This window comes from Schistocerca gregaria, chromosome 1 (genome assembly GCF_023897955.1).
Source record: "Schistocerca gregaria isolate iqSchGreg1 chromosome 1, iqSchGreg1.2, whole genome shotgun sequence".
Lineage (NCBI taxonomy): Eukaryota > Metazoa > Arthropoda > Insecta > Orthoptera > Acrididae > Schistocerca > Schistocerca gregaria.
Genome location: NC_064920.1, coordinates 1,193,991,999 through 1,194,019,271, shown reverse-complemented (window position 1 = coordinate 1,194,019,271; position 27,273 = coordinate 1,193,991,999). Strand labels below are relative to the sequence as shown.

The 27,273-nt window shown below is 46.3% G+C and overlaps 1 protein-coding gene across 4 annotated transcripts in view; it reads left to right on the top strand.

Moving 5' to 3' along the window:
- The window catches only part of LOC126284624 (paired box protein Pax-5), a 229,279-nt gene that overhangs the window by 153,959 nt on the left and 48,047 nt on the right, over positions 1–27,273 (top strand). For all 4 annotated transcript variants that reach the window (XM_049983697.1, XM_049983721.1, XM_049983706.1 and 1 more), the window contains exon 4: positions 24,724–25,061. In XM_049983697.1, coding sequence (XP_049839654.1) covers positions 24,724–25,061 — 338 coding nt within the window. The remainder of the gene's footprint in view (positions 1–24,723; positions 25,062–27,273) is intronic.

Genomic DNA, 27,273 nt, shown 5'->3' with positions numbered 1-27,273 from the left:
AGTTTTATTGAAGAGATCTGAGGTGGTTACAAATAAAGACTTGTATCATTGAATAGCAGTGCGATCCACCGAATATAATGCTATGAGGCCTCATAACGCATCGTGAATGGACATAAAAGTGACTAATACAGATAATTTTTTAATTTGTCTTCTATAAAGGACAGAATAATACGTGAAATATTCAGACATACAGAGTGTTACAAAGACGCCAATTTTCGCTTTTCAATTTTTAATTCCGTAAGTGTCAGTTTAACGCACATAATATATAACTTTTATGAGCGTATAACGCACCGAGAGTATTAAAATTATTTTCACACCTTTTATAGTTTCAAAGTTCAAAAAATGCCCAGTTTGATAGTCTTGTGTGAACTAATAAATTAAATGTTGTCATGACATGAAGCGGTACTCCGGATGCTGCAAGGTGTTTCTAGTTTTCTGATCTAACTGGTTTCTGAAGTCATGAAACTGAGTTTTCATGAGTCAAAGGGGCAGAAAACGTGTTAGCATTCTTCGTGCAGACTCTATTTCTGGTGCCATACCAGCTAAATACGCGGCCTCCTGTCTGCGTGGAATTTTTTCCATACGACGACTCAAACACAGCAGTTAAAGTTGCAATGTTGCCGCTGCATCCGTGTTGTGCGTATACTTCAGTGTACGACGTACACGTCCGTTGTCGCAATTCCGTCTCTGTACGCAATGGAAGAAGGCGCAGCAGCGTTGCTCTGGAAGGACAAATTCACGAAGATTATCCAAGGAGGCAGTGGATGACCATTAAATTGCGATGGAGAAGATCGGTCGAGGACTACAACTAGCATCAGACATTGCGGCCGACCGCAGTGAAGCATTCGAAAACTGCTCAAACAAGCTGCGTCGCTATTACCACCCCATAAGCCCACACAACTGAAATAATACACACTTAGATAGCCTGAGACAATTATTAAATAAAAAAAGGTGTCTTTGTGTCACCGGTTCACCGCGCACTGCAAAATGTGAACAGTGTAGATCGTTACACACTGCTATACGCATATGAGCAACCAACTAAAAAAATGTGGAAATGATATTCAGTTTAATATATGTAACCTCAAATACAGGAAAATGCGTGGTCATTTGATGTATTGCCGGTTGGGTTTTGTTGTGGAATATTCGGCGGGCTTTCGTTAAACGATTTTTTAGACATTTCGCTAGCAACGGAGGGTGAATCTATCAGTCATTCATGCTGACGAAACCTCAAAAAAACCATTAAAAATCACCCACCTATTGTCTAGAGACGAAGGTCAACAGGCAGTGTAAAATCCCTACTTCCAGGGCAGTGCAGTGCAGTGCAGTGCACCAACCCAATGTAATCTGGAGGTAGCCGTTATTTAACGATCTTGATCTCTTACTCCTTGAATAGTTCGATGTTAACTGTGGCCAGGATCTTGTATTGAAAGACCTTTTCTCCGAAGATGTGATGTCTGGGCACACTGAAAATTTGCTCATAAAAACAGTTTCTACAAAATAATATCAAGTGCTTCTCATAATTGCGTATATTGTGCTTTAATTTACAACTCGCACATTCCAGTTAACCATTGCTTACAGATTTGAAAGGTACAACATTTTGGAATAGAACTTAGCCTCTTTAGCTCGAGATATACAAGAAAATGCCATCTTCTTTTCGCGTGACGTCGTACCGATTGCCACCCTTTTCTAGAATTTCATGGTATGGAGTGTATTTCTGAGACAGGACGTCAGCGACACGGAGTAATATCCATCCATCAAGTGCCGCAAATCGCCGATACATAACCAGATGCGCTGCAGCCATCCCCAACCCATGATACATGCATAAAAATGACAACATTTCCTCACACAGTAGAAAGGCCGAAATGAACTACTTAACAGAGAAAAAGACGGCTAAAGAGACAAAAGGGATAATACATGGTGTTGGGCGAAGTTACATGTCACACGTCAGGACGCCAGGTAGCAACAGTGTACGTACACCCTGCCCCGCAATAAAAGAATGCGCCCAGACTGTTTTTTTCTTCTTTTTTTAATCTCATTTTGTTCGTTTTCGTTCGTTGCAGCTGCTCGTGGCGGACGTCGCAAGACACCCGTTTCATTTCGTCGTTGATCCATTAACTCAGTTTTTTTTTTTTTTTTTTTAGTTACAGAAGGCAGCTAACCTTCTGACCGAACAAGTTGAGTTGCTGTGCCGGCAACTGTTCGACACTTAGTCTTCTGGCTGGCCCCCGTTAGGCGGTAGCGCAACCCCTCGACAAGCTTTTTCCAGCAGCTTCTCTGTTGGCGGCTGGTAATACATTCCGTCTGCTCAAAAGTGTTCCTCTCGCTGCTGCGGGGACGCAGGCGCGCCGGGGGCGTGTCAGCAGCTGGGCGTCAGCGGGCTGACTTAGCGCTGCCGTGTGCAGCCGCCGCGACCGCTGCGAGTTTGTCAGAGCGCTGCGCGCCGACAGCTCGTAAAAGCGCGCCCACGTGGCGGAAGCGGCGCCACACGTGGGTGGCCTTCCTACAGCTCCCTGTTACCAGTTTTTACCCGCTTACCAGCGAGGCTGGTGGCTGTGTGAGACCGGAAATCGCGCACGTAAATCCTCGTGCATCTCAGTCTGTAGCTACTACTCAGCATTGGAGTACTGCTGAAGTCTTTCTTGCCCAAGAATATACGCGTATGTCTGGGATATTCCACACAACTGCGTTTATTTTTGATGTTCGTATTCACATTATAATATCGACTTAGAAGGCCTGTATCTCCATCTTCAGGCTGTTCTGTTCAATCATGAAGTCCATCAACGAATTCAAATATCACACACACAGAAGATCCACTGCACAACTTTAGAACCAGATGACTGAAGAAGATGGCTCTGAGCACTATGGGACTTAACATCTGAGGTCCTCAGTCTCCTAGAACTTAGAACTACTTAAACCTAACTAACCTAAGGACATAACACACATCCATGCCCGAGACAGGATTCGAACCTGCGACCGTAGCGGTCTGACTGAAGAAGAGACTAGCTAAAGTTACACAAGAAAACTAACCCTGCCTCGAAAATTTAACTTAGAATTGTCGGAAGAAAGGTGACATTGTTCTCACGAAATCCTGTTGCGTAAATTAAGGGGGACCTCTTTGAGAAAACTATTCTTATGCCTCCAACGTACTTTCTTGCGTAACCATCATGAGAATAACATGACAGCAATTATGATGCGTAAGAAGACATACAAAGAGTTTTTCTCGGCACCATATTCGATTGAAGTACCCTCGCCGGCCGTTATGGTCGAGCGGTTCTAGTCGCTACAGCCTGGAACCGCGCGAACGCTACGGTCGCAGGTTCGAATCCTGCCTCGGGCATGGATGTGTGTGATGTCCGTAGGTTAGTGAGGTGTAAGTAGTTCTACGTTCTAGGGGACTGATGACCTCAGAAGTTAAGTTCCATAGTGCTCGGACCCATTTTAACCATTTGAAGTACCCTCCACCATGCGTTTTGCTATGGATTATGAACTAGCTATGTTTGTGCCTACAGGACTATCCTGGACAAATGAGATGTTTAAACTGTGTGAACTATGGAGATGCGTACTATCACATTTGTTGATGAACCGGAATCCTGTTTGGAAAAAGGTAACAGTACCCATGAATCAGGGATGATTCTTTGTGTGAGTGTGTGTGTGTATGTGTGTGTGTGTGTGAGAGAGAGAGAGAGAGAGAGAGAGAGAGAGAGAGACTGAGAGAGAGAGAGAGAGAGGAGTACGGAGTGGAGTGCACTGGCGCCGTGTCCAGCACTGCATGCCCTGGAGCTGGCGACCACTGCTCCCAGCCGTCCATTTGATGGGGGAGGCAATGGCCGTCATTCCGGCGTCCCGGCCAAGATGGCGGCCGGCCCGCTCGTAAAATCGGGACATAAACCGGGCGGCGGCGGCAGCGGGGGCGGCGAGCTTCTGGCGCCTCACCTCCGCTGTCCGCGTCCCTCGGCCCGGCCCAGCCGGAGAGGAACGAGCTCCCGCAGTGTTTTCTGCGGTCGAGTCGTGACTGTGTACGCAGAACAATGGAAGCGGCACATTACACCACTCCACTGCTTTTCTTCCTCTTCTCGTCTGCTTCACACCCCGTTCCGGGTCCGTCTATCCTTTCCTTCACTGTGCGTCCCATGTCACCGTTTCTGTGTGCTGTCTGATGGAGCAATAGAGTGAAGCGAGTTAGCTTTACACATTGGCTATCCACTGAACAGTCGAAATATCTGTTTGTAGGTGTGACTCGACTGAAGATATGGATCATATGCCAGCTTCCCACAGTGAGAATTGTTTAGAAATCGGAAAAGGAGGGCTTTTACGCGGAGTCATTTGGTCGTTGTTTAGTTAGTTCGACTAGCTTACTTCTCACAAAGCTCGCTGTAGTCTGGAAGTTCACATACGGTAATGACGGTATATGGGGCAAGAAGGCCTGTGTCGTCGGTGGAGAGTACTGACACACAGGGGGACCTTCCATAGTTCATCCGTCTAGAGATGTCATACACTACAGGTTCGTATAGTCAATGTGGGAGATGATCATGCGTTTTCAAAAATGTACATGTGAAATTTCAGCTAGAGGTTTTCGTGAAAGACGCTAAGAACGTCGTGGAGGCTCAAACTAACGTTCCCACAGGGAAGGCGAAGGCAGGATTAAACAAAGCTGGCATGAAGGCAAATGGGCGGCGATTTCTTTCCGTTATCGCTTTGAGAACGTGAAGTACTCACTGCTGCCCGATTAAAAATTTAGTGTTTTATTCATCTTCAGCAACTGTATTTCTATTTATTGAGAAAATCAGCAACCAGTTGCACAAAAGAAATTTTATCTTCTTTACCGGTTTCCCGGCACCTAGTGCCCTTTTCGGGAAGTTATAGTTATGGCATTATTTGCGAGAGTCAAAGTCGCAGATAAAGCGATAACTGTTACCTTCTGAAGAATGACACAAGGCCTGAAAATGTTAAAGGAAATAATAACATTATTTTTTTCCTTTCAGTTTAAAATGAATAAACAGGTACATTAATCGATCTCCGGGACGAAGCAGTCAGCGTGCCACACGACAGATATCTCCAAAGATCTCTCCTATTTTTTTTTACATGTGCGATTTCATCATTTTCTCACTTACTATTGGCTGCATTTGTTGCTATAGGTACACTTCTTCATAAGCAAGAGAGTTTCTTCGATGAATTTTCCACAGCATACAAGTCATACTTAGAGCTGTATGAAACTCTAGAATTTTCCGAATCTATTAAAAACTGTGTTAAAAATTGAGATAATTAACTATAAAATTTCAGTTTTTTCTAAACATGAAGTTTAAAATGTAACAGCTCATTCATTTTTTCATAAATTAAATAAATTCTAGAGTCTCACACACCTGTAAGTATTGTTTGTTGATGTGCAAAATTCATCGAAGAATCTCTCTTACTTATGAAGAAAATTGTACGTATAGCAACAAATGCAGCCAAGACTAAGTGAAAAAACTGATGTAATTTCACATGTACAAAAAATTGCTTTGTTATGTTCTTTAACTTCCACTGCTATGAGTGTGAATCCTGAATCCTTCCTGGTCATGCTGACAAATTTTTATAAATTTACTTGTAAAAGTATAGACAGTGGAAATTAAAATGTCCTGTGGTGCCTCTCCTGCTCCAAGTCGTTCCGTTTGACGTCCTACTCCTCTTAAGCTGAAACTACCATTTTTTTCTCCTTCTTACAATTATCTTGTGTTTATCGACTATCAAAGACAGCTGCTGTTCCTTACACAACGTGGAAATTTTATGAAACTGTTTTTGTGTCCAGCTACTATACTGTCGTTTAGAGAACTAGAATGTCAGGCAATCACAGAGTTGATTATGCTCTATGATGCTTGTCGAATGCATACGCGTATTGAGAACGCTGGAGGCGTTATTACACTTCCTCGGAGCACGCTCGATGTTATTTTCATTGATGTTGGACTTCCGTCCTCCGGGCTAACGTTATGGACCCCGTTTTCATCGAGCCAGTCTCACAGCTGCGAAGACAGTAGTGACGATCGTATCTTGGTTATTTGTCGATCTCTCTTCTGATATCTAGGAAGACTGAACCTAGAGTCGCGAGGCCCGAGTGAGACGAGAGTGTGAGAAGGCAGCCCCGAGCTATGTTTACGCGTTTGGCTGGGTGCTGGGGGAGCGGCAGTGAATGCGGCCCCCCGCGGCCTGATGGAGTGCCGCCACTTCATGCGGCCGCAGCTGCCGGCTGCGCGCCACGCTACCCCACTGTCCCAGCCAGCCAGCCCAATCCTACCCTGTCCTGGCGGGCAGATGCCGTGGCTTCATAACGGCGCGACATCACGGCCCGACCTTCCTGTCCGGTTACACGCCATTGTTCGTACACCTACATCCACGTATGTACGCACCAAGGCACAGTTCTACTCGTAAGTGGAGCGAGGAAAAATGGCTTCCTATTTCCGGCTGTACGAGCGCTAACCTCATTTGTTTTGTCCTGACGGTCTTTTGGCGCGGTGAAAGTGCGGGGCAGTAAAATCGTTCTGGAATCTGTCGGAAATGCTCTTTCTCCAAACTCCTTCAAATAGCGTTTCTCGACAAGATGGTACCCTTCTTTGGCAGTGTTTTGTCTAAGCTCACGGACATTTTCTCGCTGATCGAGTCCCCCCCCCCCCGCTTGTAACGTATGTAGCAGGAAACCTCTGAACTGGTCCCATGTCTTTTCTCGATGCGCATCGAGGAAGGGTAGGTATAGTTTGAGAGTTACAGCTAATAAAACACTGTAACACTTCCAATGGCAGTAGTATTACAGTGGGTACACCGATCTCAGGATTGACGAATGGAAGTCGTTGTTGTGTGATTGGTTGTTTGATAGCAATGTTGTTTCACAGATGGAACATCCGAATCGGTAGGCATTTCAAGAAAGACGCGTAACTTTTCGCATAGATTTGGGGTCGCTATAAATATTTCCTGTACAACCGTGAAGATAAAAAGCGTCACCCACTCAACTCTGTTAACGCTCATTTTTCCAACACTCCACTCGTAAATGTAGCGATGAGAAAGTTTAACGTAGGACAAAGTAGAAAATACTATCATGTAATTTTCTTTGGTGTAAGTGATATATATTATCACAAGTGAAAGATGGAGAAGGAACACCCCAAAAGACATGACGAAGGAACACCGTATTTACAAGGGACCCTGACGGATAAGACACGGATTTAGAGCTCCATACTTTAGACGCATTAAGTACCAATTAAATCTCTGAGCACAAAATGCACGCTGTTTAACGTGCTGGAAAAGAAGTCGAATGTTTCAGGAGACGTATACTGTCAATAGTTATTGTACACATTCTGGCATGTAGTAAGTACAGTTCATGCAGAAAACTGAATTAAAGCGATGTCATACAGTGGGCTTACGGAAAGACGAGAAGGGAACGGACGGGCGTTTGGAAAAACGCCCGCTATCTCAGTTGTGGACATGTCACTGTTGGTGCCAGTATCCGAAGCAAGACCAATGCGATCCTCTTCGTGAATCTGGTCATACTGGCTTGCAAAATTCACTCCTGGTTTCCTCGTCAGCATAGTGAATGACGCTACTGGAGACACGAGCAGCGCAAAGTGGTGTTTTTTGCAGAGCGCAGACTGTGGCTCGGCGTTAGTAATAGTCGCTTAGGGCTGTGGCTTCGTGCAGGAGAGCTTCATCTAGAGGTAGCGACACGGAGGAGCGCCCTACTATGGGCAGACACTGCCCGAAATGTTGGCACGGATCTGGGTCTTCTCGGACACTCTTAGCAATACAAGGTTAAGATGACGATCCGTTCCATTCTGTTTGCGCCATTAAAGACGACTACTTGTTGGCCTGCTCGACGTTCTACCAAGCGGATCCGTCCTGTAGCGGACGTGTGTGGGACACTATGGGTGTACGCATTGGCTCTTAACATCTCTCGGTCAGCTGCGACTTGAGCCAGAAATGTTGTTCAGTGCTCTCTCAAGATGTTGCCTGTCACCTCTAAATACAGCACGTCTGTGTTGTATCAGTAGTGCATACTGGTTGGCTAGTTCACGGGCAATATGTCCGTCATTGTGTGGCCGTTGGATCAGGTACGCCTGTGCAGGAACTGAGAGTCTAGTCAGCTTGAGGTGTTTACGAGCTCGGCGTGTAGAGTGGGTGAAGTGCGCGCATTACGGGAGAGAGCGTGGTAATGGGATCACGGGATTACGCGCCACGAGGCGAGGCTTAGCTCAAGTGGCTGGCGGGCGGCCGTGCAGCAGGCCGCGACCCGACCCTCACGAGGGTGGCGCGCGGCACAAAGCGCTTTGTTGACTAACAGTAAGCGATAGGGGAGCGGGCGGCCGTCGAGGGCTCTTACCTGGGCGGCGCGGGCTGCGCACTTCCAGCCCACACCCTCCTCCCTGCTGCGTCGCACCATTCCCCAGCTACAGCGTCTTTCGTGTCTGTCACGTCTGGCACAACTTCCTCTACGTCACGGCAGCTCACACAGACCAAAGGATATGTCTGTGACGCTCTTGTCCAGTTCCGGCTGGTTTTTGTGCCGTACTCGTAATAAAATTGGCGAACCGACAAGTGCTGTAACGTTCATTTACACATTAACGAAAATACTTATCTTTTACTGGATAGTGTTATCCAGGGTTGAATGTCCACGATTTCACTGTTTATAAAATTACTTAGTTAATGAACATTATACTGATGATGTACAGAAACGCTGTCGGTTTCACACACGTTTATTTGGTAAACAATAGCATCATCATCCTTCCAGCTAAAGCTGACATACCGAACTAATAATATTTTAAAAAAACCATCAACATACCGCGAGTGTAAGCTGAAGTCCTATTCCACGAAATTTCGGTTGAATTGCCGGATGTTAATAAGTTGCTGCCAGAAGTCGGCAGTTTATCCGAAATTTATGGAATAATCTATACGCCGTGAAAATTTAAAAATTCTCAGCCAAGTCTCATTTTTACATGTACTTAGCAACAACTGCATTACGTACGCCATGACGCATTAGCTTCGCGTCTTCGCTTTCATCACCAGAGCGTCGCACGCACCCCTCTTAACACAGACCACTGACGACCGACGCTACGCACGTTTCATGCTTTTACATACCCTTTTGAGAGTCCGAATAATTTATCTTAACACGTCCATACTAGCAGCAACATTTTTTTTTTCTTTTTCAGTCCTAGGCTCTCTGTAATTAGTTATCCAAGAAAAGGAAAATTCCTACAGCATATACGCCTTAGGGACTTTCATATTCCCAAATATTAAACAGTACTGCGTAATATGTGGAAAGAAATTAATCTTTGAAGTCACTTTTGATGACTCTCTGAACTCCCTGAACTCGTTCAAAATACGAAGTAGCCAGCTGATCTCCCATCTTGCACAAAATAGGTTAGAACACTGTTCCAGAAACAACGAAAAACGCATGCCAAATTGAATCGAACGCAAAATCCCAAAGACTGGCGATCTCTTACAGAAGCTCGAAATTCAGCGCGGACTTAATGCGAGATGCTTATAGTAGTTTCTACAACGAAACCTTGTCTCGATACCTGGCAGAAAATCGGAAGAGATTATGCTCATATTTAAAGCATGCTAGCGGCAAGACACAATCAGTGCCTTCTCTGCGCAATAGCAATGGAAATACCCTATCGATGACAGAGTTACTAAACACAGCCTTATCATATTCCTTCACCAAAGAAGACGAAGTAAATATTCCAGAATTCGAATCGAGAGAAGCTGCCAACATGAATGATTTAGTAGTAGATGTCCTAGGAATAGTGAAACAACTTAAATGACTTAATAAAAGCAAGTCTTCCAGTGCAGACTCTATATCAGTTAAATTCATTTCAGAGTATGCTGATGCAATAGCTTTATACTTAACAATCATATACAACCGCTCTCTCGACGATAGACCTTTGCCCTAAGACTGAAAAGTTGTACAGGTCGCACCAATAGTCAAGAAAGGCAACAGGAGTAATCCAGTAAATTATAGGCCATATCATTATTAAAGTCGATTTGGGAACACATATTATTTTCGAATTTTATGAATTACCTCGAAGAGAACGGCCTATTGACACACGGATTTAGAAGACATCGTAATTGTGGAACACAACTACTTCTTTATTCGCAAGTAGTGTTGTGTGCTATCGATAGGCCGTCTCAACTTCATTTCGTATTCCTAGGTTTCGAGAAGGCTTTCGACGCCGTACCTCACACGCGGCTTGTAATCAAACTGCGTGCTTATGGAGTATGGCCTCAGTTATGCGACTCGGTTCGTGATTTCCTGTCAGAGAGCTCACACTTCGTAGTCGTTGGCGGAAAGTCATCGAGTAAAACAGAAGTGATTTCTGGCGATGCGTAAGGTAGTTTATAAGCGCTCTGCTGTTCCTTATCTACATAAACTGTTTCGGAGATAAGCTAAGCAGCAGTCTTAGGTTGTTTGCAGGTAACGCTGTCGTTTACCGGCTAGTAAAGTCATCAAAAGATAAAAAACATACCAAATCGATTTAGGAAAGGTATCTGCATGGTGCGAAAATTGACGGTTGACCCCAAATAACGAAAAGTATGAGGTCATCCACATGAGTGCTAAAAGGAATTCATTAAACTTCAGTTACACGATAAATCACTCAAATCTAAAGGCCGTAAATTCAATGAAGTACATAAAAATTACGATTACGGACAACTTAAATTGCAAGGAACACATAGAAAATGTTGTGGTGAAGGCGAACAAAAGACTGCGTTATATTGGCAGAACACTTAGAATATGCAACAGATTTACCAAGGAGATTGCCTACGCTGCGCATATCCGTTCTGTTTTGGCGTTCTGCTGCGCGGTGTGGGATCCTTAGCAGATAGGATTATCGGAGTACATCAAGAAAGTTCGAAGAAGGCAGCGGTTTTGTATTATTGAGAAAGAAAGGAGAGAGTCTCACGGACATGAGAGAGGATCTGGGATGGACATCACTAAAACGAAGGCGTTTTTCGTTGTGGCGGGATCTTCTCACGAAATTTCAATCACCAACTGTCTCCTCTCAATGCAAAAATGTTTTGTTAAAGGCGGCCTACATAGGGAGATACGATCATCATAATGAAAATAAGTGAAGTCAGAGCTCACTAAAACGAAGGCGTTTTCGTTGCGGCGGGATCTTCTCACGAAATTTCCACCAACTGTCTCCTGTCAATGCAAAAATGTTTTGTTAAAGGCGACCTACATAGGGAGATACGATCATCATAATGAAAATAAGTGAAGTCAGAGCTCGCATGCACTGTTGTAGGTGTTCGTTTTTTTCCTCAAGGTGTTTGAGAGTGGAATAATAGAGAATTAGTGTGAAGGTGGTTCACTGAACCCTGCGCGAGGCACTTAAGTGTGACTTGCAGGGCATCTATGTAGATATAGATGTACACAAGCAACAGGTCGCTTACAAAAACCTCGTTCGTCGAATTCTGGACTATTATTCGTTGGTCGGGGACCACTGCCAAGTCGATAGCAAAGAATCAAAGAAAAAGTCCACAATTCGTGACGGGTTTTGTTCAGTCTGCGCGTGGATGGCACGTAGATGACTAGCTACAGTGGAAGAAACTGGGAGAAAGACGGCGGATCGCGATCAAACTTCCACACAAATTTCGGAGAGCGCACGTTTCAGAGTCAATGACCTTACTGTTTCATCCAAGATACATATCGCGTACTAACCAAGTCGCCAGAATTTGGTAAAGTCGGTCTCGTAGTGAAATATACCGTTATCTGCCCCCCGCCCTACACGCCTTCTGCGTACCACCCGGAAATGGAATAGGAAGAGGTGAAATTTATGCAGGTGGTAGTATACCCTCCGCGACGCACTGCACGGTAGCCTGCCAAGTACGAATGTAGACGTAGATGTATTCGTCGACATTCAGGCAACGACACAAGTGCAGAGTTCCCGTGCGGCCGCCGTCATCGTAGCTCCTTCCCCCCCAGGTGCTTCCCGAGTGCGCAGCGAGCGGCGATTGTTTCCGGCGGCGCAAGTTGGCGGCGCCGGCCATAACTCGGCTGTTTACCCGCGGCCCACCAATCACGGCGCCGCCCTAATGTGTCCCCGAGGGGCCCTCCGGGCCAGATTGTTCCGCCGCCAAGTTTTACCTCCCCCTTTCTTTACGATCTCCGCCGCTAGTGCCGCCGCCGTCTTAAACTTTTCGGAGACATTCATTCTACGCCACTTAACATTAATTGCCATTTAGTATTACGCTATCAATTATACCGGCGCCCGAGGTGGGCTGCGGAGACCGGAAGCGGAAGACGCGAGTGCGTCTTCCGGCGGACCGCGCCCTGGCCGCGGAAATTTTAAATTAACTTTATTTCCGGTGGGCGATTTCCGTCGCGAATGCGATTTGCCGCCCCGCCGTTGTGTTTTCCGAGGGAGTCGCCGGAGTGTCTGTCCGGTGAGGGGCCCGCAGTAAACCGAGTCGGCAGCGTGTGTGCGGCAGTTGCCTGAGGCAGTGCGCAGCGGCTAACGACCAGGCCGCGGCTGCGCAGAACACACAGTGGTCCAGCGTACGGCAGATACACGCGGTCTGCACCCACCAGCGGTGACCGAGACTGGCAGAGCATCTGGCAAGAGCTTACAGCTCTGTCGGAAATAATACTTTTGGGTGCCGTTATACGTATCTCCTGTCGCTACCTTTTCACACATTTCGTACATAACGGCAGTGTGTGCAGCAGATATTCGATTCTTGTTCTCAATATGGGCAAACGAGAAAAGAAAAGAACCTAAGTGTTACACGGAAGGATACTTGAAGGTAAGTGGACTGATGAAATACGATGTGTAGCGTTTCTCCTCAAGAGTTGGCCGAGACAAGAGTACGAAGGAAACACTAATTAGAAGAAGACACACGGCGATTGGACATCGGGGGATAACTGAATACTATGCGAAGCTGTAGAAGGCAAATATAGTTAAAGCACAGGAGCTGAAATTACAGCGCGCCACATCAAAGCAGCAGAAGACTGATGACTTTATACTGAGGATAAAATGCTATACTCACTTAGTTCAAATGGCTCTAAGCAGTATGGGACTTAACTTCTGAGGTCATCAGTCCCCTAGAACTTAGAACTACTTAAACCTAACTAACCTAAGGACATCACACACATCCATGCCCGAGACAGGATTCGAACCTGCGACCGTAGCGGTCGCGCGGTTCCAGACTGTAGCGCCTAGAACCGCTCGGCCAACCCGGCCAGCATACTCACTTAGTGCCTTAAATAATTTTTCATCGGTCGGCATTATGAAAACTCGCATGACGGTGCAGATGAAGCTCCCAAGTGAGCTGCAGTACTTTACTACGATGATTTCTACGTGTCTAATAGGTTTCGTAATACTGTACACGCCGGATGCATGAGGGTGTAGGTACTTGGCTGCACTCTCGTAATGTCAGAGTGATATTCTTATCAACATGGTAGTATTTTTACTTGCGTCACATACCTAAACGTGTTTGGCGACATGGACCACTCATGCTTATTTTCATTTCATCAAACCTCTTTTATTTTAAGTGACAATCGCTCATAATGTAACTAAATTTATATGATACACTATACGAAAATGCTGTCAGAAGTTAATAAAAGTTTAAAGACGCACAATATTATGCTGAAGAAAAAAGTGATCCATCTCTCGTGCACTTACCTGTATTGTGCTCAGTGAATTCTTCAAGATTCTCGTTATAATTTTTTCCTCCCACAAATGTACAGAGAGAAAGAGTTAAAGTAAATTATATATTTCTTTTTGGAATCTGCTATAATGAGTACATAATTATACTATTAAAAATTTTAGCCAGAAATAGTTTTATCTTGATTGAACATGGGTTTTTCTAATGAATTGTGGGTTTCGTTCAAACGTTGTAGCAGTTGGCTTAAGTGTAGTCGGTTTCTAAATATAATCTTGGAAGTTTAAGATTTAGTGGTAGTGCAGTCCAAAGTTGTGACAGTGAAGGAATTTGGCTTGTGCAGGTAACTCTGCTCATTCCATGTGCTGGGATTCTCTAGGGATTGTGATGAGTTTCTAAGTGTTTGGTTGGCTTGTGCGTTAGATTGTGCTCTTACATTTGTTTGCAAATGCACATCTTCCGACAAATAAACCTAGTCCGGGACTGCGGCCATATTCAGTGGCGTTATTCCAGCTGCGTTGAAGTCGCTTGTACCATTTCGAAATTGAAAACGTTTAATTCTCTTCCCTATATTATTTATGAAGGAAGAGCTGCAAGCGTTGTAAAAATAGCTCTTTAGCTATGTGAAAAGTGAGCGATCCAGGTGCCGCAACCAGTGGATTGTATTTGGAGGTAGACTCTTTCAAATAGTCCCTTGCTGCGCTGCTAACTCTAAAGTTTCAAAACAGGTTGTATGAGAAGTTTGTCCATAAAATACAGGCAATACATTTCTATCTGGTTTCGTGGGCGTGAAATGGGTTTTGGACCAGAACCCGTTATTAAAAAACGCATGTTATTTAGCATTCCATCGAAATATAAATTCAACTTCCATTAGCATCTAAACTAAATTTAATTGTGGTCTCCCACATGAAAAACTCGTGGCCCATCTCTCTTGACTTATGTCTGAACTTAGCGAACTTGGTGGCTGTTTTACGTTAGTTAAAAAGAAAAGAAAGTACATCGATATTATGCAAACTAACAAGTAAAATTAAAATTAGATAACTACACAATAAGACTTTTCGGCTTACCAGAACAGAGAACGTGATTTCGCTCGAGAACTAACACGAAAACCATAGCAACACTTTTGCACCGTGTAAGTTCACAAAAGAGCTCCCTCAGAAGTAGCGTGAGCCATTCACTAGCGGTGCATTTGTGAAACAACGCCGCTGGTCCGTCACACCCAGTGGTCTAGTTCTCCCCGACTTAGTACTGGATTAAGAACGAACGCACATCCGATTCGACTGGACCCGGATGTAGGGGTGGTCGCTTTCTGGGCTTTTTATTTCCTCCTACCGTATCGATTCTGTAACCACACTCGTGAGGTACGTTTGAGTAGCAACGCTTTTGATAGCTCCCTAGAAAGTAATTTGCCCCCGTTTGATGTAAACATTACCGGTTTGTTTTCCGATACGAGACGGGACGAGAGCAGTTAGCTGCGAGATTAGGACCCCCACTCGATGTTGAACGGCAAACCTCTGCCGGAGCTAAACATTCAATTACGGCCGCGATCGGTCCGGGGCGCCTAAATTAAGTGCGGCCCGCCGGCAATCACGGCAGAGCCGCCTGCCGGCACTCGAGCCGGCTTATCGGCGGCAGATGCCGATTATCTCTGCCCGCGACAGATGGGCCTCTAATGAGCCCGGAGGCTGGTCGCGGTGGCCCGGCGTGTGACCGCGCACAGTCCGCAGCTGATACCGGAGAGGGGAAGAAAGGGAACGGGAGGGGAGGATCACTGCTGTCAGCTGCACTGGCACTTTACGCGGGATCGGCGGCGGCCGCACCGGTACTCGAACCGGGGATGTCGTGCTTACTAGGCAGGTGCGGCAGCCGCTGCGCCACCCGGGCCAGACCGTTATCGCCGCGGTACGGGCTGCCTCGGCTCGAGTCACTCTCCCGTCGAGCACCACCTATCCGCAGCCCCTGCCCATTTCCACCACATTCGCTCTTCCGAGACTCCCACAGGAGGTCGGAGGTATTTGTGCATCCGCACTGCAGGAGGTGGATTCATTGGTCGGATGGGCCAATCAAACTGTACGGATGTGTGGTGTCTCTTCTTTCGGATATGCAAAGCAAATTGTTACTCTAGCTAACTGAAAATCCTCTTTGGTTCCAAAACGGTTAAATATAAAGGAGGGGAGTTATCATCAGTTGATTGTTAAGTTAATTCTTCAGTAAAGTCTACATAAGTTTTGTCTGATGCATTTTCTTCGTTTCCCCACAGATGGCGCTGTAATCGTAGGAGTAGTAACGGCTACACAATCGTAATTTAAGACATGCTACCAAGCGGGTCTTGAATATACAGTGGCAGGTGGGACCCCACCTCCATGTTGCCACGGTAGGAGAAGCCAGCATTTCATAGCTTCTAATTGGAAACCCCATCCGCAACGTTGTATTTCTCCGACATATCGAACGGGGGACTGCTCGACACGCCACCGTGGCCGTGTAGCGAACTACGACGTTTCGTAACAGGCAGTACACTGCGACCGGAGCCCAAGTACTGTGTAGATACAGAACATATAGCGGCTCCAAACATTACAAGACAATTATTGTCTGCACCCATATTCTGCCGTAACCATTTCCTCGACTCCCTCTCTACAACCGCATTGCAATCCCTCATCACTATTAGATTTTCATTTCCCTTCATGTGATGAACTACCCCTTCAGTTCCTCATATACGTTTTCCATCTCCCCGTCTTCGGCTTGAGACGTAGGTATATATACCTGACCCGTTAGCGTTCTCCCTTCCCGCCCCCGGGTTCCTGGGTTCGATTCCCGACGGGGTCAGGGATTGTCTCTGCCTCGTGATGACTGGGTGTTGTGTGATGTCCTTAGGTTAGTTAGGCTTAAGTAGTTCTAAGTTCTAGGGGACTGATAACCATAGATGTTAAGTCCCATAGTGCTCAGAGCCATATATACCTGACCTGTCGTCGTCGGTGTTGCTTTGTTGTCGATACTGATGAGAGCAATCCTATTACGGAACTGTTCACAGTAACTCGCTGCCTGCCCTATCTTTCTACTCATAACGAATCGTACTCCTATCAAACCATTTTCCGCTGCTGTTGATATTACCCTATACTCAACTGACCAGAAATCCTTCTCTTCTTTCCGTTTCAGTACTGTAACCCCCCACCTTATGTACATTGAACCTTTGCAATTCCCTTTTCAGATTTTCTAGCTTCCCTACCACGTTCAAGAGTCTGAAATTCCGTGCCGCGACCCGTAGACCTATATCCTTTCGTTGGTTATTCAGTCATTTTCTGATGGTCACCTCTCCCTTGGCAGTCCCCTTTCAGTGATCCGAATGGCGCGTATTCTAGAATGTTTTGGCAATGAAGACATCATCACGATGCTTTTTCAGTTACAGGCAACGTGTCCTGCGGTTATAAATTATGTGTCTTTATTGCTCTACTTCCATTACCTTTGCGTGCTCATGACGTTGATCAGTGCCGATTCTTCGGACTTTAGGGTTAGTTTCTCACCGAAAGGGTAAGAGAGTGCCCTGAACCTCAGCCCGCTCCTCCGCCCTCTTTAACAAGGCCGCTGGCTGAATGATGGCTGACCTCTTATGCTGGATGCCTTAGGCCGCCAATGCAGACGATTTTTATTCAAAATTTGACGGGTCATAGACGATTTTTATTCAAAATTTGACGGGTCATAGACGCTACATGTAGACCACTAATACGCTTCTCTTATTTATTTATACCTCGTCCACGGATTTACCGTAGGGAATTTATGTACGGAGGTGTGATTTTGTCTCATTAGCTCACGTACGGCTACGCACGCATTTCTCTACAAGTGTTCTTCCCCACACAGAAATAGACCGTGGGACGGAGAAGACAGTAACGTCGGGGAACTGGATTCTATACACGCGGGGTGGGGGGACTGAAGCGATGAGGCACGCTGGAGCGGGGAACAGAGTGCGCACACGGGCCCGACTGTACCAAAGTTTGTTGCGCGCGTTTTTCGCGCACCGCGGGGGGAGGCGGCGGTAAACGAGATGGTTGTGCGGCCGTAACATTTTTGGAGCACAAAGCGGCCCCGGGGAGCGGTGCGGCTGTCAGGTGCGGGCCGCCGCCACCGCGCAGTGGAGCGCGTCGCGACGCCGACGCCAGCCGGCGGCGCGCATTTCAGGCGCCATTGCGCGCTGCCGTCGCATATTTCGCGGCCCCGCAGCGCTCTGTCCTGCCCTGCCCTGGCCGGGCCGGGCCGGGCCGCCACACTAATGAAAAAAACCGGCGCCCGCCTCCGCTTCCGTTTGTTCGGGCCTCCCGCGCCCGTTTATATTAGAATCTCATTACGCGGCGACAGTAAAACTGCCCTGCCCGCCTCTCCGCCGCTGGCCCCAAACAACAGCGGGAACAAAAAACAACAACAACAACAACAACACAACTGCTGCCGCCCCCACTCACCCCGCCGAACGGCAGGCGGGCGCGCGCCCGGCTAAATAATATAAAAGCGCGCACTCGTCGCGGCCATTCGTCCGTAATTTATTCGCACATTTCACAATCGGGGCGTTCTCATTACGGACCCCGCGTTTAGTTCGGCGCCGAATATTTAATTATTGGAAACACAACAATGGGCGCGCGTCACGCCGGCCGGCATTAATTATGATCATTGGCGTCGCGTCGCAGTGGAAGCGGTGTTTTTGTGCGCTCCCTAATGCGCTGTTTGCCCGCGACAACAAAGTGTTTATGGCGGCGCTTCCTATGCGGCCGCAAACACTGTTTGTCATCCGGCGGTCGCACTGTCAGAGCATCCAGGCCAACGCGTTTCGCGATTGTTATTGTAAATAATTCCGTCAGAAGCGATCGGCGCGATGTATGCTGGTGAAACAGTCGCCCTCACGCTACTGCTGTTGCTTATTTCCTTTATCGCCACCATAATGGGAATGGCTTTTCGTAATGTCCGTGACGATTTTATAAGTGATGACAAGTTCAAAAAAATGGTTCAAATGGCTCTGAGCACTATGGGACTCAACTGCTGGGGTCATCAGTCCCCTAGAACTTAGAACTACTTAAACCTAACTAACCTAACGACATCACACACATCCATGCCCGAGGCAGGATTCGAACCTGTGACCGTAGCAGTCGCGCGGTTCCGGACTGCGCGCCTAGAACCGCTAGACCACCGCGGCCGGCTGATGACAAATGAACCGAATTCAGTGTACTGCACGAATGGGATGAATACGACACGTTTGACACCTTTTTGCCATCGTAAGGTGCCATTGCAGCCATTGCCGAACAGTGGTTGGACGGTGAACCCGAATTTCGACGAGATGCTGCGGTTGTTGGTACTGTGTTTGGATCTGCTTTTAACTTTTTTATTTCTCTCTTTAAATGGATGCTACTCCTTTGTCTTTCTGCTCACATAAAATTATTGCTTTGCCTCTTGAATAGTTTTTTTTCCTTGAATATACTTACTTTGTCATAGTGTTTGCAAGTCTGGTCATACGTGCGCTGTGACAGTTGCATAGTGTATCACAAGCGTGGCTGCAAGAAAATATTCTCAGCGATGCAATGGTCTCGCAACTACTTGTTTCTTGCTGCAGTCAGTATGGTTCATGACTTTGAGAACTGCTTTCTACAACTGTCTAAGCCAATAAACGACACATTCAAGCACTGCCAAACGATACCTCAAGTATAGTATCGTCTGGCTCTACCTTCATCGTGCTAATCGTCCCACCTTTCACAAGAAACTCTACTAATGTTCAGTCACTGTGGTGTGACGGATAGTGTTCGATAATTAAATCGAAATTTTTGAGTAATCACACGGAGAGAAGGAAGGACGAAGTAGATAGAAGTGCAATAACAGTAGACATGATGTTTTGTATTTACTTACCTGATTATCATATTCTTAAACAGTTAAAATCTACAGGTTACTGCGTGTCAAAATGCTGCACTTGAATTAATTTACATATTCATTATTCTACGTTTCATTTTGATGACTGTGTCTCAGTGTTTTTTTTCTGTTAATATCGTATATTGAAATTTCTTCCTGTTCCGTTTATGAACGCAGCCTTTCTGCGAGCTGTTATCTTAAGCTTGTAAGCACGATTTCTGCGGAAAAAGTAAGTGTGGAGCCGGAGAATATTCGAAATTTATCTCGCACAAGATGGGTTTTGACATTTTCTAAGCTGGTTGTTGCAAAATATACAGCTTTATTTTTCTAGTGTCTCCAGTTTAGATTTTTCGACATCTTCTCGCCACTGAAACAAGCCTGCGATCATTCGCCTTGTCCTTCCGTGTGTATGCTGGACATTCCCAGTTAATCCGATCTGATGTGGGTGTCACATACAACAAAATCTAAAAAATCACAATTGTATGTCATTAGGATATTAACAATCCTTTGGCTGGATAGTGATTATAAAAAATACAAAAAAGATGTATTGGACTTTGAGCTGTTCGTCATGTTACAGATGCTGAAAGTCCACAATTGTGGACCACTTGCTTCGGCCTGCCACTTCACTTTTCAGATGTTTCTTGTGTCTTAAGGACAGTTCTCTCTCTCTCTCTCTCTCTCTCTCTCTCTCTCTCTCTCTCTCTCTCTCTCTCTCTCTGGTCGGCTGTCTGCAGCATTATTTGCGTGATGTTACACGTCCGCTGCTCTGCTGTAAACCGGACAGCGGCCTGGCAGGCTTACCCCTGCGGCAGCCGCGATGCAGCCAGCGCTACACTGCTGAGACAGCCAATGCTCCACCTGGGTTTGTGCCGTCGCCAGTCAGCTGGCCGGAAAGGATTTCTGCTGACTACCTTCCCTTCAGTTACCTGTGCTGCAGGTCTGTCAGCGAGAACGAACTGGCCCCCTTTGATTTCCGATATGTGCTCACCCAAGTGCTTTCGGGAAAATTCGTTTTACCTGTTCTGTATGTGTACGGTTTACTTCCTAGGGCCCTTATCACGTCAGTGATCCTTACGTATTTGTGCATCTAGAACGTAAATATAATGTTAGATTCAACAATACAGTATTCAATTGACAACGTAATGATTTAGTTAAACGGTATTTATGTAATTAACTTCAGTATGAACGTAATGTCGATTACTTGCCCAGATGAAGCAAGGTGTCCTTCCAGGTAAACATAAAATTTCAGCTCAGCACTTACACTGTGTTTCCTGGTAGCTGATATAAACCTAAATATAACTTTGAAAGATTTTGCAAACGTTCGAGTTCAAGGGCACGTGGAATACACTCTCCTACACAGACAGTCTCTCTCTCTCTCTCTCTCTCTCTCTCTCTCTCTCTCTCTCTCTCTCTCTCTCTCACACACACACACACACACACACACACACACACACACAAACACACAAAGTCCGTGAACCGTTTTTGCTTGTCGGCCCATTGGTTTTCGTCCTGCTAGGAAGTGGCTCCGCCATCATGACTTCAGAAAGGAAATTACGCGGTTTTTCACGGGAATCAGTTCCAGGAACGTGATAGGCCGTAGAGTGAGAAGCCAGGAACTTGATAGGCCGTAGAGTGAGAAGCTTTTCTTTGGACTGGAAGAAAACCACGATGCACCAAACATTTACTTGATCTGTTATAAAGTCCTCACTACAGACGTCCTTTTGTTTGGCATTCGTGATCAGGAATAGCCAACTTCTGTGGTTAACACAACTCTTAAAAGCCGAACAACTTCTCAATATTTTTGTTCTATTTGATTAGAAATTTTGAAGTAAGTTGTTTTGTGTTGCATTCGCTTGTTTTCACCTGTTTTCCTCTTCCTCCCGTAAACGGAAGAATCCTCGGATGGTTAACCGCTGCAGCCAAGGAGAGTCGTCGGTATCGGGGATTCGATACCCTACTTGCTCACGTGTGAAGATATTAGGCGATATTCCTTCTTTCTTGCGCCCGGCCGGCAGCTACACCAAGTAATGGCCAGATGGCGTACTAGAGAGACATAATACTATAATTGTCACTGGTCTGTTGAGATCATCGGAGGGAAGAAGGCGACCTTATCACTAAACGCTATACGCACTAAAGAGAACCAGCATTTGCGACAGAGTGCAGAATAATTCTACTGCATCAAATGTTCGTCTCACGTAAGCAGTGAAAGGAGAACGTAAGGCTTGTACAGAGGCCTACAGCCACTCATTTTTCCTTTGTTTCATTTGCGATTGGATCAGGAATAAGTATGGCCAGTGATGCTGTAAAGTACCTACCGCCATGCACGACGGTTAGGTGCCTTGCACAGCTCGTGCGTCCATATTGATGTACACTGAAACGATTAAGAAGAAAAAAAACAAGTTGCGTCTTTCTTCACTTTCCACGTTTTGTTGTTTTAATTCCAAGTCGTCATTCTTGCTTGTATGGCCGTTTAAGAACTGTTTCAGTATACCAGACCTTGAGTCACGAACAGACCACAGACAGTATCATTCACAGCTCTCCTAGAACCAACAGGGCTGCAACACCTGCCGTATTTAACTGTTGTCCCCATGTCCTCCTGTTTCTGTGCATCACGTCCCGTTATAAAGAGACACAAGTGACTTGTTAGTATCGATTTTTCTCTTTCTGTAGTGCTCGGCCACGACAAGCAAACTCCAAATAGTTTAAAGGAAAATATCAACCGAAGAATCCTGGCTCAGGAGACCCATATTATCCTAGGTAAGAGACAAGGACCTTCCTGTTACTGGTTCGTATTTATTTGGATTCAGCTCGAGGTCCGAGTGGAAGCTCTAAGAGTTTCCTCGGCGACACGCGTGTGCCTTCCCACACGAGCGCCAATGGGCTGAGCGGACTGCACTGCTGACCGCCGCTGTCCCCCCCGCCTCGACACGCCGGGCGCCAAAGCGAAACACACGGCCGCGCCGCCGGCAAACAAGTTGCGAGCTGCTGGCTGCTGCCTGCTGGCCGCTTTGATATTCATTAGGGAAATTGATGATGGATTGGTCGCAGCGCAGGCGCGGCGCTCGTATTAATCACGTCATTACTTAATTGAAGGGTTGCAGCGGTGTCGCGTTGCAGGCGGCGCCGCGGCAGCTGCCCGCTCGCGGGTCACGTGACCGACACCCGCCCCGGCGCTCGGCGCGCATGCGCACTCGCCGCGGCGTGGCGAATGTTTTGTGCGGCGCGGCGCGTGGCGCGAACGCCCGCCGGCGTCGCCGCAGCACCCTCTGCCACGCTCTGGCCGCAGAATTACTCGGCCTTCCCTGGGCCCTATCTCTTACGAGCTGAGCTTCATTACGTCTTTGTATCAAAGAACTGACAGCTTGTGATCCGACTTGTGCGTCGAATAAGTAATGAAGGAAGTGTAAGCAAATTTCAGAAGACAGACAAAAGTGCAAAGGAAAGTGGTTCTGTTGCTAAAGTCGCAGATGACGTGGTCTCTGTTGCTGGATGTCGACAAGCCTTGTTGAAAGGATCAGGCAGCATTCTTGGCACAAGACATTGCTTAAAAATAAATGATGGAAACATGGAAAAGATGAAGAGTAGGAGAGTGGCGCACTGATGAAAGCTTTATTTGTTAAAAGAATGCTACTGGTATCAGGCATTGGTCTAGAAAGCTGGAAACTCTACGCCTGAAGCACAGCATCGTACGGAAGACAAACTTTGGTCTTCGGAAGTCTGTAGAAGAAGAAACTGCAAGTATTTGAAATGTAGTGCTCACAGAGATTCTTAAAAATGAAGATGAGGTCCGAAATGAAGAAGTACTAAAGAGAGTGGACGTCGCTTACTGGAGGAAGGAACGGGTTAGTCGGACGTCTCCTATGACATCCGTGGACTTAACGTGGGAAGGATCAGCAGAAGGTGGAAAAATAACAACTCCAAATAAAGACTGGAATTTGCAATATCCAACTCAGATATTAGGGGACATCGTGTGCAGAAGTTACGTGCAGACGAAACCAATGGAATAAGTTAGGAAAACATGGCATGCTGCATCAAACTAGCGTTAAGACTCAGGAGACAAAAATAAATGAAATAAAAAAGATGAAGAGGTCGTTTGCCATACAACTTACTTCAAGTTCCATGTGGCTCCAACTAGGTTCTATCTCTGTTTATGTATTAAATCAGTCGAATTCAGTTTACAAGTGTTGAGCAAAACTGCCGTATTATCTATTAAGGTGACCTCTTCGTAAGGGACAGGTTCGTAAGAAAAATTGCGAGGGCGTTTCGTGAATCGTCCTTGGGATGACTCATTCCGTGGAACACTCGGTGCGGCACACAGTTTAAATCTGCCATCGTTTCACAGTTTCGTCTTCTGTTTCCCAACCCTGGTGATCTTTCAACGTCCTCAAGAAACAAGGAATAATAAATGCATTCTCTTCTTGTTGCTGTTTGTAAAATTTATTGCAGTACATGCACTTTCGTTCGTAAAAACCTTTTTAAACCAAATTAACAGCATTCACTAGATTCCTCAGTCGGCGGTTAGGCTTTGCTGGTCATTTGGCGCGCTACTATCGTTTTGAATGACAAGAAACGAACTGGAGTGCCGCCGTTGCACGTGTTAGCCTGTCGCGATAGGGTGACGCCGCAGCAAGTTCTCCAGGAAAATTGCGTGGCGGGCGGGCGCGCGGCAGGCGGCAGGCGCGTGGCGGCGCTACCTGCGCACGCGGCCGGAAGTCAACAGGTGCCGCGGGCCACGTGCGCCGCACGTGCCGCGCCGAGTGGGCGGTCTATAGTGTGCACATCGAATGTGGGCTTCTTACTGCTAGGAGCGAGCATGGCGAGAAATCGTTGCAGCCGAATGTCTTACAACGCTGTTCCGAGTCGTTATTCTACCAAGTTGCCCGTACTCAAGGTCTCTGAGGAATGTTTCAGTCTGCATCCCAAAGAAATTCCCTAAGATATGACAACGACATACAAAACTGTAGGCCGGAGTGTAGCTCGAACTCGGATCCCTGCCCATATTACGGTGACGCAGTGCACGGATTGTTGTTGTCGGCTGCTTCTTTTAGCATAGCTGTGGTATCCGGACTTTTGAAAGTGATAGATTCACTTACTGAAATGTCTCAAAGTTTGTCTGTTTTCATGTCTTCTGTTTAGTATTTTGTACGTGTACTGTGCAAGTGTTGACACTACGCTTTTGCCCCAGTGGTGATCGAGCTACGGCGCTGACAGGGATCTCGGCTTCTCTTGCAGAATTGTGAGGAACAAGGCGGCGGAGAAGGCGAAGCACGTGCACCAGTCGCAGCAGCAGCAGCAGCAGCAGCAGCAGTCGGGGGCGGCGGCGTCGCCGGCGGGCGGCGGCGCGGGGGCGGGCGCGGGCGCGGGCCCCGGCGTGTCGGTGATCGCGCACGCGCCCTCCGCCTCCGCCTCCGCCTCCGCGGCCGCCGCCGCCGCCGCCGCCGCCGCCGCCCACGCGCACGCGCACCACGATTCGTCGCGGCCCGGCGCCTACAGCATCAACGGCATCCTCGGCATCCCGCAGCACGGCGACCAGCCGACGGCCAAGCGGAAGCGCGACCACCACCACGCAGGTACGTGTCCCGGCACGGTCGCCAGGTGCAACGAGCACTGTGTGGCAGTCGCACAGCCCGCGGCCCTCCACACTGCAGGAAGCTCACCGCCTACTGAACATTGTTCGCTTTAAATACTGGATGCAGATCACGTGGGCGAAAACGTGGTAACATCCGTCTGAATGGAAACATAGTCGCTGTTTCCGTAGAAGCTTTTATTCTCACACTGAAGGTGTTCCGTTTTCAACATTCCTCGTTATGAAATAAATGTATAGCAAATCCACATCCGCTTGGTGACATCATCACGCAGCTAGGTTTATTTAACTGAACAATAACAACGAGAGGTCCTAGATTCCTCATTAATTGTAAAAGTCTTTCAAGAAGTTCATGTTGACGAAATAAGATGTATTGATAATAACGACCACTATGGAGCAAAACCACGTAATTGTAAGATGGCATCCTGCAACAAAAAACATGCTCCAAAGGTGCCTTCCTTGACAAGCAACCATCTCACCGTTATTTTCTGCTGGGGGTATCCAGTGCACTCTATTGTCACACTTCTGTCAAGTTGACATTCGTACATCCTAAAGACAAGTGTCTCTGTCCTTTCTTTCACCTCCTTCCTCATTACGCTTGAGCTACACGTTTGCTATATCAACGAATTCTTTCTGGCTTCCTGTACCCCCTGCGTCGTTGACACTCAAGGTGCTAGTTGTCTCTACTGCTTTTCTGTTCCAATGTTCTTCTGAATTGTTTTTCACACTTGACATTCTTCTGATAATGGCGTTCCATAATTTTCTTTCGCGTCGTATCGTACCACCTAGTCTCCAGTTTAATATTTTGTGGTTCCGTAACAGCTGACTTTAAACGTTTCTCGTTTAATTTTTTCACCTCTTCTCGATATTTTCTCTTCTTTGAGTCCTCATTCACTTCCAGAACAATGTTGCGAGACTAGCAGATTTACTTTCTGGAAGAAAACTTCTTTCTCATTCCTATCTTCATTTATGTCTCTTCTAATATGACCGCTTAGTAGAACAAGCTGTTTCCAATTTTCTCAGAATCTGATACTTTACCAGCTTCTGCCTACGTTTCTAAGTTATCTTAGCCTTTAAATCGAACATTCGTCCAAAAAAACAGCCTCTTCCATTAACATGCCCTGTTAGTTTACACACATTCAGCGGAAACGACTTGAGACAATCTGGATAATATGAATACAGCGAGCACAATCAACATACTGTCTCGTAACAGGCAAAGAAGTTTATTAAGGTAGTTAATTAAACGTTGTGAAGGGAAAGAAGACCATAACTACCGCATGCCCCAAAAAGCGTGAATTATCTATCATGCCGGGGGAGCCTCAATGACATATTTGGTCTTATAGGTCGCAGACTCATTTCTCAAATTTATTTACCTCGTTCACTGATGGTATTATCCATTCGCTTTCTGTTACAGTAACACTAAGTTGGTAACAGTGATTTTACGATAACAACTTCAGTATCTGGCATAATACATTTCGTAACGGCAGCTCTAGAGGCTGGCTGAAATTTAGTTGTTAGAACTGAATATTGTTGGAACTTATTCACGGATTAATATTGTGTGCACCATCGGGACTAGAACCCAGGACCTTCATTTTTCCAAATAGCTACTGGTTTCGAACGTGGAAAGTTCATTGTCCGATGGAATTACGTTTTACAGATTATCTCCTGATTTTTCATTACTCTTGCTCAAGAGACGTTCTATAAAACGTATAATTCCATCGGACATGTTAATAGGATTTGTCGACCTGGAGAAAGCGTTTGACAATGTCGAATGGTGCAAGATGTTCGAAATTTTGTGAAAAATACGTGTAGGCTATAAGGAAAAAACGGATAATATACTATATGTACAAGAACCCACTAGGAGATAATAAGAGTGGAAACCCAAGAATGAACTGCCTGAATCAAAGTGAATTTAAGGCAGGGATGTAGTCTTTTGTCGCTACTCTTTAATCTTTACATCGAAGAAGCAATTCAAGGTGAAAGGATATCAGTGATAAGATTCGCTGATGAGACTGCTATCCTCGATGAAAGTGAGAAGGAATAGGATCTGCCCATTGGAATAAACAGTCTAATGAGTACAGAATGTGGATTGAGAGTAAATAGAATAAATACTCTAGTTAGAAGCAGTAGAAACGAGAACGACGAGAAAGTTACTCAGAATTGGTAATTATCAAGTAGATGAAGTTAGGGTATTCTGT